The 20,401-nt window shown below is 47.1% G+C and overlaps 1 protein-coding gene across 8 annotated transcripts in view; it reads left to right on the forward strand.

Annotated features, from left to right (window-relative positions):
• QTGAL (queuosine-tRNA galactosyltransferase) overlaps positions 1-20,401 on the forward strand; it is a 190,225-nt gene that overhangs the window by 144,395 nt on the left and 25,429 nt on the right. For 7 of the 8 annotated variants that reach the window (XM_077253589.1, XM_077253590.1, XM_077253591.1 and 4 more), the window contains 2 exons: positions 7,564-7,659; positions 9,027-9,151. In XM_077253589.1, the coding sequence (XP_077109704.1) occupies positions 7,564-7,659; positions 9,027-9,151 (221 nt within the window). Of the gene's footprint in view, positions 1-1,467; positions 2,016-7,563; positions 7,660-9,026; positions 9,152-20,401 lie in introns of those variants that run through there. The other variant, XM_077253594.1, reaches the window with a different exon arrangement.

A 20,401-nucleotide genomic window follows, 5' to 3' on the forward strand; every position in this document is an offset into this window, starting at 1 on the left:
CCATTCAATTTTGCTACTCAATGGCCAAAACCTAGCCTTTAATCATATAGGATAAAAAATGTTCACGTATTAAAGAAAAAACATTATTCTAACTCGTTTCGCGTAGAAAATTCCTTAATATTACTACATGCATCATCATAAGGCGAAAGCGTTCACACAGCACATCAGCTTCCAAGGGTCCGACTGCGTCACACACATGGATCGAGTGTGTTATCTATTGTGGTAGGTCATGTCTGACAATATAGAATATCTCTTCCGATTATCTATCAATTTCATATTTATCTCTTATCTGTTTGTCGCGTGATCAATGTGTTCTGTCCCGAAGCGAACAAGCAGTTGGCAGACTATTCTTGAACAAAACGATCGGTCATACTGAAATCCAACTTGCCCAATCCCTATATCTGCAGTCGTGTGAGAGTCAAGGCGCCCCTGTATATATTTTAAAGGGGTTATCCGGTACTTTTTTTTTTTTTTACACTATGGGCGCAAGAACTAACAGGCAGGTAGTTGTTACCTACCTGCCTGTTGTGCCTAGTGCCGATCTCTGCTGGCTACAAGTTGTCACGGACCACCCCTGCCGGCAAATTGGGGGCTTCCACTGATCGACAGAGCAGTAGCCTCTCTTCCTCTCTATTCTGTTGACGGGGTTTGACTGTCATGCTGATTGACAGCCGGCTCCATAAGGCCACGTTCAGTATTTGGTCAGCATTTTACATCAGTATTTGTAAGCCGATACCAGGAGTGGGTGATAAATGCAGAAGTGGTGACGTGTTTCTATTATACTTTCCCTCTGATTGTTCTATCCCTGATGATAGCTTACAAATACAGATGTAAAATACTGACCAATTGTGTGAATCTGGCCTAACTGCGGGGGGGCGACTGTCAATCAGCAAGACGTCAGCAGTCACGCTCTGTAAACAGCAGCTCGGAAGAGGAAGATCTTCCCTATTGATGTGGAGCAGCTGAATCGCTGGCAGGAGCGGTCAATGACAGCTCTGTGCTGGCACAGGGTAATTACCCGTTACCTGCCTGTTAGTTTTTAGACACATAGTTAAAAATTAGTCCTGCATAAAGCCTTTAAGGTCCCCATACTCATGGGACAAATGTTGACAGCCAACAGTCTAATATGTACGGGGACGCCGGCCGACTGATGGTCGGGAGTGATGTCTGATTTCGGACTGTCGATCACAATGTTCTCCCAGGGATAAGTGTCCGGCCGACATGTCAGTCCACGGCTTTTTCATTACATTTTCTACATACAGGGGCTCCTGAATATTTTGGTTGCAGTGGCGTATGCCCCGTAGATAAACCTCGGGTCACAGGTCACATCTGTAGTTTGCCCAGATCAGGACTAAATAAACCTCAGGCTCCAAATATTTGTCTTCCAGTTCTGCTACTGACAAGTGTTGACTGTGAGGACAGGAGATATCGGAGGAGGGAGACTAGGTCACCACCTAATCTTATCAGTTTGTGCCATTTCAAGGGATAGGGGCTGTATCTCCAAAATCACAAATAAAAATCGACAGATTCAGCAACTTTGACTGCTTAAGGTGTCACGTCCCTTTAAGTCCATATAGTGCCATATAACCTGGATTGTGATAGCACAGCGCCACCTAGTGGCCCCATTGCTGTGAAAATCTCCATCATGGAAGGTGTGATTTTTTATTTTTTTTTATTATTCTTTTTTTATTTAGCTTTAATTGGAAAATGTGATCCCTATGATGATTAGAGTTGGGGCTCCTTTATATTTAAAGGGCCGTGACGTGTTTATTTTTTTGCACTATTCGCAGCACTTTGTACTTTGGGCTCCGGGGTTTATGGCAGCGTGTTAATGAATACAGGATGCGGAGCATAGTCCTCGGTTACTCGAGCTCCTCGCCTGGTCACTGGACAGGGCCCCGGTACATGTCGGTGCTCTTGTTATAATGGCAGCGGCCGATTATAAGGAGAAAATACAAAGGTTTTCTAGATCCTTAAAGGGAAAGAACCGGCAATTCCGTAAAAGATTCAAAGAGGTAGGTGACCACCATATGGAGTAGGGCGTTAATACTTTCATCCCAAGGCTACTGAAGTGCATTGGTTACAACTGTAGCAAATGCTCAGCTGTGAAAAATATTAGGCCTGTACCAGGTCTCAGCCTCTGACTGTAAGAAAGCACGGACAGCAAGCAGAAACCGGTATAAAAAAGAAGTTTGAAAAGTTTTCGAAAAGTTTCGAAACTTTAGAAGACGTCCCTATAAGAGGGTTGCAGTGTAAGGGTTAATGCCGGTTGGGCAGGATTCACACCGGATCCTTCTCCTCTGCCCACGCTTCCAGGCTCCTAATAATATGAGACAGGGAACTGCGGAGGAGGCGAGCAATCGGCTGATTAATCTCACAGTTCCCTCAGGCTGGGAAGCCTCAATACCCCAACTGTAACCTCCCCCCCAAATTCTGCTCCATGGGAAAAGCAGGCCTCTTACCCAGAGAAACTTTTGCTCCTTCACCTGCAGAACTTTCCAAAAAGTCCCTGGCAGACCCCGAGCCCCAATCCCGTGCCAAGAGAATGAGCGAGAACGGCCCCGTGGAAATCACATCAGCATGAGATATGGGGACCCCAAAAAAACAAAGTGGTGCTCAATGTCCTGCTCAATGTAAATGCGCAAATATACTCCTGCTCCTCGTTTTTAAGATCTCTGCTTGCTGTCGGTGAATGGAAACATTACTGCGCCATTTAAAGGCCCATTTTGGACTACTCAAAGCTGAAGGTTTGGTGCAACTGTAGTCATAGGGCTGAATGCATCAGCCGCACAAGACAAAATGTGTCAGGGGGACAGACATTGATGTACAGATAGGTGTGCTGGGGTTTTCGGTTTTCAACCGGGAGATGGAAGTGCTGACTGACAGCAAGCAGAGGTTTACAAAAAGCACAGATGATTAATGATGGAGGTTACTGAAACTTTCCCATAAGAGAAGGTATTTAGCCCACACCTTGATGAATGTATGTACGCTGCCCCCCACCATGATGTAAGGGGGACCCCCGCCTCCCTCAGCTGGAGCGATATAGGCTTTCTGTCAATGAAATCAGGACGGCGCTCTGCTCTCTGATGAAGGCGCGCCATTCCTGCCAGAAAAATCTGGAGCGTCAGGAGATTGTGTGTAACGCGATTCATATGCTTTGGCCATGTGGATCCACTTTACTCATCACTGGGATACAGGGAGAGGCCGGCCATCATTAATAATTACTGCAGCACAGAGTATTACAGCAGAGGAGTGTGCGGAGCTTGTGGGAGGCCACAGAGTGAGGGTTATGTAGTGGATGGAGAAGCAGCACAGAGTATTTCATGAGAGGAGTGTGCGGAGCTTGCGGGAGGCCACTGAGTGAGGGTTATGTAGTGGATGGAGAAGCGGCACAGTATTTCAGGAGAAGAGTGTGCGGAGCTTGTGGGAGGCCACAGAGTGAGGGTTATGTAGTAGATGGAGAAGCAGCACAGAGAATTTCAGGAGAGGAGTGTGCAGAGCTTGTGGGAGGCCACAGAGTGAGGGTTATGTAGTGGATGGAGAAGCGGCACAGAGTATTTCAGGAGAGGAGTGTGCAGAGCTTGAGGGAGGCCACTGAGTGAGGGTTATGTAGTGGATGGAGAAGCGGCACAGTATTTCAGGAGAAGAGTGTGCGGAGCTTGTGGGAGGCCACAGAGTGAGGGTTATGTAGTAGATGGAGAAGCAGCACAGAGAATTTCAGGAGAGGAGTGTGCAGAGCTTGTGGGAGGCCACAGAGTGAGGGTTATATAGTGGATGGAGAAGCGGCACAGAGTATTTCAGGAGAGGAGTGTGCAGAGCTTGTGGGAGGCATCAGAGTGAGGGTTATGTAGTGGATGGAGAAGCAGCACAGAGAATTTCAGGAGAGGAGTGTGCGGAGCTTGTGGGAGGTCACAGTGAGGGTTATGTAGTGGATGGAGAAGCGGCACAGAGTATTTCAGGAGAGGAGTGTGCAGAGCTTGTGGGATGCCACAGAGTGAGGGTTATGTAGTGGATGGAGAAGCGGCACAGAGTATTTCAGGAGAGGAGTGTGCAGAGCTTGTGGGAGACCACAGAGTGAGGGGTATGTAGTGGAAGGAGAAGCAACACAGAATTTCAGGAGAGGAGTGTGCGGAGCTTGTGGGAGGCCACAGAGTGAGGGTTATGTAGTGGATGGAGTAGCAGCACAGAGTATTTCAGGAGAGGAGTGTGCGGAGCTTGTGGGAGGCTTCAGAGTGAGGCTTAAGTAGTGGATGGAGTAGCAGCACATAGTATTTCAGGAGAGGAGTGTGCGGAGCTTGTGGGAGGCTTCAGAGTGAGGTTTAAGTAGTGGATGGAGTAGCAGCACAGAGTATTTCAGGAGAAGAGTGTGCGGAGCTTGTGGGAGGCCTCAGAGTGAGGGTTATGTAGTGGATGGAGTAGCAGCACAGAGAATTTCAGGAGAGGAGTGTGCGAAGCTTGTGGGAGGCTTCAGAGTGAGGCTTAAGTAGTGCATGGAGTAGCAGCACAGAGTATTTCAGAAGAAGAGTGTTCGGAGCTTGTGGGAGGCCTCAGAGTGAGGGTTAAGTAGTGGATGGAGTAGCAGCACAGCGTATTTCAGGAGAAGAGTGTGCGGAGCTTGTGGGAGGCCTCAGAGTGAGGGTTATGTAGTGGATGAAGAAGCAGCACAGAGTATTTCAGGAGAGGAGTGTGCCAAATTCAGAGTTACATAGCGGAAGTAGGAAGGTTTCCTGGCAGCACAGAGTGTTTCAGGAGAGAATTGTGTTGTACTGAAACTGATATAAGGAGCCCGCTCTTCCAGGAGCGCAGAGTATTTTAGGTTACATAGTGAAAGACATGAGGTCTACAGCAGCACAGAGTATTACAGGAGAAGAGCGCACTCATCTAGTGATTCATCACAGACTGAGAAGATCCACAGCAGCAGCACAGAGTATTTCAGAAGAAAAGTGCTCTTATCTTGTGGAAAGTCACAGACTGGGAGACACATTGAGGATGGAGCACAGAGGATCTCAGTAGTTGGCCTTGCAGAGCGCTGGTGGGTGACATTACAGGTAGTGCGGATGTGACAGGTGTGATGATGAAGTGTTGGCCTCTCGCCCCCTGTGCTCAGCAAGTCCCAGCAGCTCCTAAGCGCGTGGGATAATCTCCGGGGAGAACGGCAAATTACTGCAGAGGATTAGTGTGCAGGCGACTGACTGACACCCAGGCCGCAGAGCGGGGGAACCTGCTGCCCTGGTGGGCAAGTCTCGTCTTGAGCTTTTTTCTTCCAGTTTTTCACCTAATTTCTTTGCCTCCATTATATGTGGCAGTAGGAAGCGTCTGTAAAGCTTTCCGGACCTCTATACGGTGTAATGGTGCCAGCTGCAGTGATGTGTTATGGTAGTTCAGCTTGGGTGACAGCAGCATAGGAATCACTCAGCTTTCCCAGTCTCCTCAATGGCAAACATACCTGATTGCTAAGTAATCTTCCTTAGCGTCAGGGGGGAAAGGGTTATTGTGCCCGAGAGTAGCCAACAGGAAGAAGAATAGGGCAGCATGTCATACGTGTAATAGGCACGTAGATTCTGTATGACCAGATGTGATTATCCCCCCCCCCACCAGCCACCCCGTGGAGGTGCCCTGGGAAATGTTAAATTACCATATGGAGGCATGTATCCCATAACACTTGCCAGCTACACCTGTACCCATCATACATGCCATCTACACCTGTACCCATTGTACCTGCCAGCTACACCTGTACCCATCATACATGCCATCTACACCTGTACCCATCATACATGTCATCTACACCTGTGCCCATCATACATGCCATCTACACCTGTACCCATCATACATGCCAGCTACACCTGTGCCCATCATACATTTCATCTACACCTGTACCCATCATACATGCCATCTACACCTGTACCCATCATACATGCCATCTACACCTGTACCCATCATACATGTCATCTACACCTGTACCCATCATACATGCCAGCTACACCTGTACCCATCATACATGCCATCTACACCTGTACCCATCATACATGCCATCTACACCTGTACCCATCATACATGTCATCTACACCTGTACCCATCATACATGCCATATACACCAGTACCCATCATACATGCCATCTACATCTGTAGCCCCATGTCACTCGCCAGGTACACCTGTTGCCCTATGTCACTCGCCAGGTACACCTGTAGCCCCATGTCACTCATCAGGTACATCTGTAGTCCCATGTCACTCGCCAGGTACATCTGTAGTCCCATGTCACTCGCCAGGTACACCTGTAGTCCCATGTCACTCGCCAGGTACACCTGTAGCCCCATGTCACTCGCCACGTACACCTGTAGCCCCATGTCACTCGCCAGGTACACCTGTAGCCCCATGTCACTTGCCACGCACACCTGTAGCCCCATGTCACTCGCCACGTACACCTGTAGCCCCATGTCATCGCCAGGTACACCTGTAGCCCCATGTCACTCGCCAGGTACATCTGTAGCCCCATGTCACTCGCCACGTACACCTGTAGCCTCATGTCACTCGCCAGGTACATCTTTAGTCCCATGTCACTCGCTAGGTACACCTGTAGCCCCATGTCACTTATCAGGTACATCTGTAGTCCCACGTCACTCGCCAGGTACATCTCTAGCCCTCTGTCACTCGCCAGGTACACCTCTAGCCCCATGTCACTCGCCAGGTACATCTGTAGTCCCATGTCACTCGCCAGGTACACCTGTAGCCCCATGTCACTCGCCAGGTACACCTGTAGCCCCATGTCACTCGCCAGGTACATCTGTAGTCCCATGTCACTCGCCAGGTACATCTGTAGTCTCATGTCACTCGCCAGGTACATGTCTCTCACCATTTCAGCTTGTATCTTAATAAAACGAACCACCTCTGTCTGCAATGTGATTGATTCTGCCTCTTCATCCAGACCCACAGCCCAGTACAATGTGCCATGCATGAAAACGTCTAGGTAAACTAGTGATATGTGCCAGCTGTACCTATAGCGCATTATAAATGCCAGCCAAACTCATAGTTCCTTAAAAAAATGCCAGAATAAAGCATACATTATTTAGGTGATTGCGCATGTCCTGGGAACACGTCCATTGCTTGTCCCCCAGTGTTTTCACAGACCTTCGTTTATTAGTGTCTCGCCCCTCGGTGGACGTTGCCACAGTCAGCACGCCATTTCCCACCTTGTCCTGTCACCATATCACTACTCTTACACTCTGTTCACAAATTCCACACGACCATCCAATATTTGACGCGCTTCGGGCACAACGGGACGTTTCTCTTTAGAAGCCTCTTGTGTTGAGTTTGGGGGACTTGTTTTCCCACGCTATGGCTGATATGAATGGAGAGGGCTCAGCACAATTATTACACACCCATCCACAACACCTCAACCTTCTCATGGCTTACCGACAACCGTGCCACAGGGGGAGTAAGATCGAGTTGTCACAAAACGTTCCCATACATCGTACACCCAAAGAACAATTGAACCAATGGCATTTTCCTTTAGGAATTGTCACCCTGCTTGGAAATAAAAGAACTTTGCTTCTTTGTTTTTGTAGGTCTTCACATCACATGGGCCAACAGTCATCATGCCTACCTGGTTCTGTTCCCGAGAGTGGTTCTGCTACGTGGGACAGTTTGTCGAAGATGGCCAGGTAAGACCTGAGTCTCCCAGGTCATTCATTATTTAACCCGCCGCGCAGTTCAAGCATTGTCCAGTGGATGGCGACAAAGAGCACAAGAGATAGCTCCTCCCAGATGAAAAGGGCCGTAAAATCTGAGCAATGATGAGAGTGATAGTTGTAATGACGATAAAGTCATTTTCCAAAACTTTTTAAATAAATTGTATTCACCTTATAGCAAAGTGGTGATGCCTGAACCAGTTATGACAATGTTGGCTTCAAATGGAGCTGCCTTTTAAGATCTTGAAGGAGGGTGATTAAGCAAAAAAAAATGTTGTCCATGTATCTCAGACTTTATTTTATGTATTATAAGACTTTTCCTTTAATTTCGACCACCCCTCTTAGTAATGGCAGCCCATGGCTGACGTTTAAGAATGAATCCGCGTCTAGATATCTCTATATAAGGAGAGGAAGTCGGTGATGGCTGACCCTCAGCCCTGCTGTTCCTCTTCTTTGTACAGGGTCCCATTCTCTCGCCTCGGAGTGATAAGGATGGTCTGTCAGATGGCCAGAAATAACAGGGGCCTGATAACGCATCCTGGGAAATGGCGAGCCGAGCGCTGAGGGTCACCCGAGTCATGTCACCACGTCGCCTGCTTGCTAGGGGTATCATGTCTTGAGGGTATATCTGCGACAGGCACCCGTTAAAGGGGCTGCTGAGCATTTCGGTAAGGGGGGAAATTAGTTTTGTCACTTTCAGTCCCTACGTGACCCTGCTGGGAGAGTCCGGAGAAGCCAATGTCTATGGGAATAATGTGGGGCATCCCAGCAGCTGCATCCCACCCCTCATCCAGCCTCTGATGTGGCTATCCCCCTTCCCGGGAGTACCGGCACACAAGTGGGCGTCAGTTACTTTCTTGGCACCGGAGCGAGGAAGTGTAATCTGACTTCTATCAGAGACAAGTATCAGGTTTATATCAATGATTTATGTGAAGAGGCTCACGGTTCCCACACGAGGTGCCTGGCATTACATCGTCTTTCACCCTCACAATAGAAGAGTGTCATCCTTGGAAAAGAATGGTCTGGTTGTCAGCTTTTTAACAATTTTTTGGCTCCTTAATTTCCAGTACGTTGAAATTTTTACACTTTCAATGTTAAACGACAATGTTCGAATACACTGACAGCAAGCAGAGGTTTTGAAAAGGGTGAAGAAGCGGAACATGAAGTGTGTAGGAAAGTAGCAGAACTTTTTATAAAACGAGTGTACGGGATCTTCCCCGTCGTCCAGATGTATGATGTCAGAGGACTGTATGCAAGCAGCTTCTTCATTATCGCCCTTATGATCATCTGCTTTTGCCTCTCTATTTCGTGGTGACGTGTTTGTTGTCTTTTGTTTCCAGGGGACCCCGGAGGATCTGCTGTTCTTCTATGATCACCTTCGGAAAGGTGGCGGCGTACATCGCGTAGATGAATGTCTCCTGCAGTATCGCTACCACAAACACGCGGCCACACATTCTGTATCAGAGTGAGTGTATGCTATATATACTGTATATAGTGGGCACATTTATACAGCCCCATACACAGCAAGGTGTAACGCTCCACAAGTGCTGACCCCTTTCTATTATAGTTTGGATGCTCTGCATTTCCTGACAACTTTCTATCATAGCTGCGATGCTCCGTATCCTGACACCTTTCTATCATAGCTGCAATGCTCTGCGTGTCCTGACACCTTTCTATCATAGTTGCGATGCTCTGTGTCCTGACACCTTTCTATCATAGCTGCGATGCTCTGTGTTCTGGCACCTTTCTATCATAGCTGTGATGCTCTGTGTCCTGACACCTTTCTATCATAGCTGCGATGCTCTGTGTTTTGACACCTTTCTATCGTAGCTGCAATGCTCTGTGTCCTGACACCTTTCTATCATAGCTGCGATGCACTTTGTCCTGACACCTTTCTATCGTAGCTGCAATGCTCTGTGTCCTGACACCTTTCTATCATAGCTGCGATGCTGTGTCCTGATACCTTTCTATCATAGCTGCGATGCTCTGCATGTCCTGACACCTTTCTATCATAGCTGCAATGCACTTTGTCCTGACACCTTTCTATCGTAGCTGCAATGCTCTGTGTCCTGACACCTTTCTATGGCTACGTTCAGATTTGCGGCTAGCGCCGCAGCGTCGGGCGCCGCAGCGGCGCCGCATGCATCATGCGCCCCTATATTTAACATGGGGGCGCATGGACATGCGGTGCACTTGCTTTTTGCGCCGCATGCGTCCCTGCGGCGCCCGCGTCGGGGCGCGGAGGACGCAGCAAGTTGCATTTTTGCTGCGTCCAAATTCAATGGAAAAAAGGACGCATGCGGCGCAAAAAGCAGCGTTGTGCATGTGTTCACATTTGCGCTGTGCGTTGCGGCGGCGACGCTGCGGCGCACACCGCAAATGTGAACGTAGCCTATCATAGCTGCGATGCTGTGTCCTGATACCTTTCTATCATAGCTGCGATGCTCTGCATGTCCTGACACCTTTCTATCATAGCTGCGATGCACTTTGTCCTGACACCTTTCTATCATAGCTGCAATGCTCTGTGTCCTGACACCTTTCTATCATAGCTGCGATGCTGTGTCCTGATACCTTTCTATCATAGCTGCGATGCTCTGCATGTCCTGACACCTTTCTATCATAGCTGGGATGCACTTTGTCCTGACACCTTTCTATCATAGCTGCAATGCTCTGTGTCCTGACACCTTTCTATCATAGCTGCGATGCTGTGTCCTGATACCTTTCTATCATAGCTGCGATGCTCTGCATGTCCTGACACCTTTCTATCATAGCTGCGATGCACTTTGTCCTGACACTTTTCTATCGGAGCTGCAATATTCTGTGTCCTGACACCTTTCTATCATAGCTGCGATGCTCTGCGTCTCCTTACACCTTTTATCATAGCTGCGATGCTCTGCATGTCCTGACACCTTTCTATTATAGCTGCGATGCTCTGTGTCCTGACACCTTTCTATCATAGCTGTGATGCTGTGTCCTGACACCTTTCTATCATAGCTGCGATGCTCTGCGTCCTGACACCTCTCTATCATAGCTGCGATGCTCTGCATGTCCTGACACCTTTCTATCATAGCTGCGATGCTGTGTCCTGATACCTTTCTATCATAGCTGCGATGCTCTGTGCCCTGACACCTTTCTATCATAGCTGCAATGCTCTGCATATATCCGGACTGTAGCCCTGTACCGTCTCACACCCATCGTCTCTCACTCCCTCCAGGAGTAGCCCCTGCCTCCTCCTCCCCTCATACAGTACTTCCGATCCTTCTAACTCCAAGTTATCATTATTGCCCAGAACAATCAATTACAGCACAGTGCAACCAATTGCAGCACAGTTTTCATTTTATCAGGCTGTTTAAGAAGTGAAAGCTGTACCCTGATTGGTTGCTATGGGCAACAAAGAAAGCGTTTCTAAATTAGGCCTATGGCACCTAATATATTGCCAAGGCCCATCCTGATTATGAGATGGGATGGGTTTTGCAGAGTTGAGCTTGTCGGGGCGTAATCTGGCGGGACGGGAGATGAGCATCAGCTGTAATGTTTGATGGATAGAGAACAGTGCTGGGGGCAGTTCACACAGTCACACAAGGCTCTGCCTAGTGTTAACTCATTCACTGCCGGTCAAACCCAAAGAGCATGTTGCTGAAGGACAACAACTCTCATCGTGTTTAATTGACTTCTCATTGTCATAATATGTAATATTCTCTTATCCAAGCCTTAAATGTCAGAGGTTTACAGGCTACTGAGGAACTACACATCCCAGGTATACCTTATTGCCATTTATTGCGGCTGTGCTCCATGTACATGAGTAAGGACAAGTTCTCTGTGGGCATGCTGGTATGTGTAGTCCTGTTCTGAGGCAGGTAGAGCGACAGTATCCTCAGGTGACTGATGTTTGTCTCTGTTGGTTGTTTGCTCAATGACGATGTCTCACGTTTCATAATTTCACCGACAACAACAAAAAATCTCACACAACAAGGAACCTGCAGCGAGATGTGGACCACAGCGACTGAATCACCTGCTGGAGACCTCCAGAGATAAGCAATGACATCAGCTGCTGTAGACCTCCACAGAGGAACAATGCCTTCTTCATCTGCTGTAGACCTCCAGATATGAAAAATGCTTTCATCATCTGCTGGAGACCTCCGGAGAGGAACAATGACATCATCACCTTCTGTAGACCTCCAGATATCAACAATGACATCATCACCTGCTGAAGATCTCCGGAGAGGAACGATGACATCATCACCTGTTGTAGACCTCAGATATGAACAAGTACATCATCATCTTCTGGAGACCTCCACAGAGGAACAATGCCATCATCATCTGCTGTAGACCTCCAGATATGAACAATGCCTTCATCATCTGCTGGAGACCTCCAGAGAGGAACAATTACATCATCACCTGCTGGAGACCTCCCTAGAGGAACAATGCCTTCATCACCTGCTGCAGACCTCCAGATATGAACGATGACATCATCACCTGCTGGAAACCTCCCCAGAGGAATAATGCCTTCATCATCTGCTGTAGACTTTCAGATATGAACAATGACATCATCACCTGCTGACAACCTCCAGATATGTACAGTGACATCATCACCTGCTGGAGACTTCCCCAGAGGATCAATGCCTTCATCACCTGCTGGAGACCTCCAGACATGAACAATGACATCATCACCTGCTGGAGACCTCCCCAGAGGAACAATGTCTTCATCACCTGCTATACACCTCCAGATTTGAACAATTATATCATCACCTGCTGTAGACCTCTGGATAGGAACGATGAGATCACCAACTGTAGACCACCAAACATTAACGATGACATCATCACTTTCTGTAGACCTCCAGAGCGGAACAATGCCATCATCATCTGTTGTAGACATTCATAGATGAACAGTGATATCATCACACATCCAGTGCAAAATAATGACATCGTCACCAAGCAGTAGACCTCTAGAGCTGAATGGTGACATTATCACTTGCTGCAGACCTCCATGAATGATATCACGTGCTGGAAAACCTACAGAGAGGAACGATGACGTGACCACCTGCGCCAGATCTCAAGAAAGGAACAATGACATCAACACCAGCACTGAATCTACAGAAAGGAACAATGGCATCATCATCTGCTGCAGATCTCCAAAGAGGAACAATGACCTCATTACCTGCTGCAGATCTCCAAAGAACAATGATGACATCATCACCTGCTGCAGACCTCCAAAGAGGAATGATGACATCATCACCTGCTGCAGACCTCCAAAGAACAATGATGACATCATCACCTGCTGCAGACCTCCAAAGAGGAATGATGACATCATCACCTGCTGCAGACTTTCAGGATGGAACGATGACATGTCGAAAATTTTCGACCCTCTAAAAGAATCTTCTAATCAGGACCTCCATGCTTGGCACTGACAATATCATTCTAGAGAGGCAAGTTGAGATATTGAAACCTTTACTGTATAGGAACTAAAATGGCTGTGATATCCAGATGTGGTGCCCAGATGTATGTCTCCTGGTAGGACTCCAGTGTCTTACCTTACAGAGTAGATCTATGTCGACAGCTTTTGCGTAAATTTTTGCCTACGGTGTGGCGTCATTTTGGTGAGAATATGAGCCAAGAGGAAGGTAAGGAAGAGCATGTCTGTACGCATGGAATTCGTAATTAGTGCCGTTTTGTGTTCCAAGATCACTGTATTGCGGCACTTTTTATTTGCACAGTGGACAACTTTTTTGTAAAAGAATCGCCACTCCCTCCGTACTCATAAAACATGGCATCGCGACTAAAAAAAATGCGGCAACTTCGTGCCACTTTGACCATAGAGCCAGTACCTGCGGTAATCAGCGTGGGATGGCGGCAATATGGTAGCGTAACGGAAGGTTCCCACACTGTGGTAAAGCAGCGCTGCGAGGCGTCTTCCCTGTACAAGGCGGCAAGTTCATACTCCTCGGTCTGCACCTGTCCTGGCTCCAACTATGGGAACCTGTTCCCCCAGCTTTCCCTGCACTGGAATCACAGGTACCAGCCCCAGGGGGCAGCGAGAATAGCAGCGAGCGAATATTCCTGGCACCGCACATGCCGCAGAGCAGGATTCTGGGAATGTGCCTGGAGCTCGCATTTTACCTGCTGCAAGGTGACATTTGTGGCCGGAGACGCACCCCTCCCCCCCTAAGTATAGTAAGTATATCAACCTCCTGTAATTGTGGGTAAAACCACAGCTACCTGTCAGTGGAGGCCATTGTGAGTCGGATGAACCAAGTCTATTGTTAAGCGGGGTCCTGGGGGGTGAAAAACTCAGGCTACTGTGGGAATTTCATTCATAGGTCAGTTAAAGCAATATGAAAAAATATGGCGGTTTATATAAAGGAACAGTGCCTCCCTCGTCTTAAGGCTGCGCACATATTATGTATTTTGTGGTCGTATTTCTTACCCGTCACATCTTCTCGCAATGATTAACATTTCAGTATGATTACTGCGAGCTCTTATCTACTGAGTCAGCAGCCATGCTCAGACGACCCCCCCTGGTGTTTGCTATGAATTACGGTTTTTATGAATGTAGGAGAAGGTTTCCTCGTAGTTTCTGGTAATCGCTGACGGTGCAGGATACACATCACTGCTCATACGAGAGCTGTCACTGATCGTGGGGCCGCGGCAATCCTGGCAGATTGTACACATCAGAAAATCAAAAGGTGATACTCGGATACACAGTGCTGAGGTACAGTGTATATACACGGTACCCGTATAGTATACAGCATTCGCACAGTGCCGTACAGTATACAGCACCCGCAGAGTACCCTTATAGTATACAGCATTCGTACAGTGCCCGTATAGCGTACAGTACCCTTATAGTATACAGCATTCGTACAGTATCCATACAGTATACAGCACCCGCACAGTGCCCTTATAGTATACCGCATTCGCACAGTGCCCGTATAGCGTACAGTACCCTTATAATATACAGCACTCACACAGTACCCTTATAGTATACAGCACTCACACAGTACCGTATAGTATACAGCACTCACACAGTACCCGTACAGTATACAGCACTCACACAATACCCGTACAGTATACAGCACTCACACAATACCCTTATAGTATACAGCACTCACACAGTACCCTTATAGTATACAGCACTCACACAGTACCTGTATAGTATACAGCACTCACACAGTACCCTTATAGTATACAGCACTCACACAGTACCCGTATAGTATACAGCACTCACACAGTACCCGTACAGTATACGGCACTCACACAGTACCCGTATAGTATACAGCACTCACACAGTACCTGTATAGTATACAGCACTCACACAATACCCGTACAGTATACAGCACTCACACAATACCCGTACAGTATACAGCACACAATACCCATATAGTATACAGCACTCACACAGTACCCTTATAGTATACAGCACTCACACAATACCCGTACAGTATACAGCACTCACACAGTACCCGTACAGTATATAGCACTCACACAGTACCCGTATAGTATACAGCACTCACACAGTACCCGTACAGTATACAGCACTCATACAGTACCTGTACAGTATACAGAACTCACACAGTACCCGTACAGTATACAGCACTCACACAGTACCCGTACAGTATACAGCACTCACACAGTACCCGTACAGTATACAGCACTCACACAGTACCCGTACAGTATACAGCACTCACACAGTTTCCATATAGTATACAGCACTCACACAGTACCCGTACAGTATACAGCACTCACACATTACCTGTATAGTATACAGCACTCACACAGTACCTGTACAATATTCAGCACTCACACAGTACCTGTACAGTATACAGCACTCACACAGTACCTGTACAGTATACAGCACTCACACAGTACCCGTACAATATACAGCACTCACACAATACCCGTACAGTATACAGCACTCACACAGTACCTGTATAGTATACAGCACTCACACAGTACCTGTACAATATTCAGCACTCACACAGTACCCGTACAGTATACAGCACTCACACAGTACCTGTACAGTATACAGCACTCACACAGTACCCGTACAGTATACAGCACTCACACAGTACCCGTACAGTATACAGCACTCACACAGTACCCGTACAGTATACAGCACTCACAGTTTCCATATAGTATACAGCACTCACACAGTACCCGTACAGTATACAGCACTCACACATTACCTGTATAGTATACAGCACTCACACAGTACCTGTACAATATACAGCACTTACACAGTACCCGTACAGTATACAGCACTCACACAGTACCCGTACAGTATACAGCACTCACACATTACCTGTATAGTATACAGCACTCACACAGTACCCGTACAGTATACAGCACTCACACAGTACCTGTACAGTATACTGCACTCACACAGTACCCATACAGTATACAGCACTCACACAGTACCTGTATAGTATACAGTACCCGTACAGTATACAGCACTCACACAGTACCCGTACAGTATACAGCACTCACACAGTACCCGTACAGTATACAGCACTCACACAGTACCCGTACAGTATACAGCACTCACACAGTACCCGTACAGTATACAGCACTCACACAGTACCCGTACAGTATACAGCACTCACACAGTACCCGTACAGTATACAGCACTCACACATTACCCGTATAGTATACAGCACTCACACAGTACCCGTACAGTATACAGCACTCACACAGTACCCGTACAGTATACAGCACTCACACAGTACCCGTACAGTATACAGCACTCACAGTACCCGTACAGTATACAGCACTCACACAGTACCCGTACAGTATACAGCACTCACACAATACCCGTACAGTATACAGCACTCACACAATACCCATACAATATACAGCACTCACACAGTTTCCATATAGTATACAGCACTCACACAGTACCCGGCCGTACAGTATACATAAGTCACACAGTACCCGTACAGTATACAGCACTCAGTTTCCATATAGTATACAGCACTCACACAGTACCCGTACAGTATACAGCACTCACACAGTACCTGTACAGTATACAGCACTCACACAGTACCCGTACAGTATACAGCACTCACACAGTACCCGTACAGTATACAGCACTCACACAATACCCGTACAGTATACAGCACTCACACAATACCCGTACAATATACAGCACACAGTTTCCATATAGTATACAGCACTCACACAGTACCCGTACAGTATACAGCACTCACACAGTACCTGTACAGTATACAGCACTCACACAGTACCTATACAGTATACAGCACTCACACAGTACCCGTACAGTATACAGCACTCACACAGTACCCGTACAGTATACAGCACTCACACAGTACCCGTACAGTATACAGCACTCACACAGTACCCGTACAGTATACAGCACTCACACACAGTACCTATACAGTATACAGCACTCACACAGTACCCGTACAGTATACAGCACTCACACAGTACCTGTACAGTATACAGCACTCACACAGTACCCGTACAGTATACAGCACTCACACAGTACCCGTACAATATACAGCACTCACACACAGTACGTATACAGTATACAGCACTCACACAGTACCCGTACAGTATACAGCACACACACAGTACCTGTACAGTATACAGCACTCACACAGTACCTATACAGTATACAGCACTCACACAGTACTCGTACAGTATACAGCACTCACACAGTACCCGTACAGTATACAGCACTCACACAGTACCCGTACAGTATACAGCACTCACACATTACCTGTATAGTATACAGCACTCACACAGTACCCGTACAGTATACAGCACTCACACAGTACCTGTACAGTATACAGCACTCACACAGTACCCGTACAGTATACAGCACTCACACAGTACCCGTACAGTATACAGCACTCACACAGTACCCGTACAGTATACAGCACTCACACAATACCCGTACAGTATACAGCACTCACACAATACCCGTACAATATACAGCACACAGTTTCCATATAGTATACAGCACTCACACAGTACCCGTACAGTATACAGCACTCACACAGTACCTGTACAGTATACAGCACTCACACAGTACCCATACAGTATACAGCACTCACACAGTACCCGTACAGTATACAGCACTCACACAGTACCCGTACAGTATACAGCACTCACACAGTACCCGTACAGTATACAGCACTCACACAGTACCCGTACAATATACAGCACTCACACACAGTACCTATACAGTATACAGCACTCACACAGTACCCGTACAGTATACAGCACTCACACAGTACCTGTACAGTATACAGCACTCACACAGTACCCGTACAGTATACAGCACTCACACAGTACCCGTACAGTATACAGCACTCACACAGTACCCGTACAGTATACAGCACTCACACAGTACCCGTACAGTATACAGCACTCACACACAGTACATATACAGTATACAGCACTCACACAGTACCCGTACAGTATACAGCACTCACACAGTACCTGTACAGTATACAGCACTCACACAGTACCCGTACAGTATACAGCACTCACACAGTACCCGTACAATATACAGCACTCACACACAGTACCTATACAGTATACAGCACTCACACAGTACCCGTACAGTATACAGCACACACACAGTACCTGTACAGTATACAGCACTCACAGTACCTATACAGTATACAGCACTCACACAGTACCCGTACAGTATACAGCACTCACACAGTACCCGTACAGTATACAGCACTCACACAGTACCCGTACAGTATACAGCACTCACACAATACCTGTACAGTATACAGCACTCACACAATACCCGTACAATATACAGCACTCACACAGTTTCCATATAGTATACAGCACTCACACAGTACCCGTACAGTATACACCAGTCACACAGTACCCGTACAGTATACAGCACTCAGTTTCCATATAGTATACAGCACTCACACAGTACCCGTACAGTATACAGCACTCACACAGTACCCGTACAGTATACAGCACTCACACAGTACCCGTACAGTATACAGCACTCACACAGTACCCGTACAGTATACAGCACTCACACAGTACCCGTACAGTATACAGCACTCACACATTACCTGTATAGTATACAGCACTCACACAGTACCCGTACAGTATACAGCACTCACACAGTACCTGTACAGTATACAGCACTCACACAGTACCCGTATAGTATACAGCACTCACACAGTACCCGTACAGTATACAGCACTCACACAGTACCCGTACAGTATACAGCACTCACACAATACCCGTACAGTATACAGCACTCACACAATACCCGTACAATATACAGCACACAGTTTCCATATAGTATACAGCACTCACACAGTACCCGTACAGTATACAGCACTCACACAGTACCTGTACAATATACAGCACTCACACAGTACCCGTACAGTATACAGCACTCACACAGTACCCGTACAGTATACAGCACTCACACAGTACCCGTACAGTATACAGCACTCACACAGTACCCGTACAGTATACAGCACTCACACAGTACCCGTACAATATACAGCACTCACACACAGTACCTATACAGTATACAGCACTCACACAGTACCCGTACAGTATACAGCACTCACACAGTACCTGTACAGTATACAGCACTCACACAGTACCCGTACAGTATACAGCACTCACACAGTACCCGTACAGTATACAGCACTCACACAGTACCCGTACAGTATACAGCACTCACACAGTACCCGTACAGTATACAGCACTCACACACAGTACCTATACAGTATACAGCACTCACACAGTACCCGTACAGTATACAGCACTCACACAGTACCTGTACAGTATACAGCACTCACACAGTACCCGTACAGTATACAGCACTCACACAGTACCCGTACAATATACAGCACTCACACACAGTACCTATACAGTATACAGCACTCACACAGTACCCGTACAGTATACAGCACACACACAGTACCTGTACAGTATACAGCACTCACAGTACCTATACAGTATACAGCACTCACACAGTACTCGTACAGTATACAGCACTCACACAGTACCCGTACAGTATACAGCACTCACACAGTACCCGTACAGTATACAGCACTCACACATTACCTGTATAGTATACAGCACTCACACAGTACCCGTACAGTATACAGCACTCACACAGTACCTGTACAGTATACAGCACTCACACAGTACCCGTACAGTATACAGCACTCACACAGTACCCGTACAGTATACAGCACTCACACAGTACCCGTACAGTATACAGCACTCACACAATACCCGTACAGTATACAGCACTCACACAATACCCGTACAATATACAGCACACAGTTTCCATATAGTATACAGCACTCACACAGTACCCGTACAGTATACAGCACTCACACAGTACCTGTACAGTATACAGCACTCACACAGTACCTATACAGTATACAGCACTCACACAGTACCCGTACAATATACAGCACTCACACACAGTACCTATACAGTATACAGCACTCACACAGTACCCGTACAGTATACAGCACACACAGTACCTGTACAGTATACAGCACTCACACAGTACCTATACAGTATACAGCACTCACACAGTACCCGTACAGTATACAGCACTCACACAGTACCTATACAGTATACAGCACTCACACAGTACCCGTACAGTATACAGCACTCATACAGTACCCGTACAATATACAGCACTCACACAGTACCTGTACAGTATACAGCACTCACACAGTTTCCA

Source organism: Ranitomeya variabilis, chromosome 4, assembly GCF_051348905.1.
Source record: "Ranitomeya variabilis isolate aRanVar5 chromosome 4, aRanVar5.hap1, whole genome shotgun sequence".
Taxonomy (NCBI): domain Eukaryota; kingdom Metazoa; phylum Chordata; class Amphibia; order Anura; family Dendrobatidae; genus Ranitomeya; species Ranitomeya variabilis.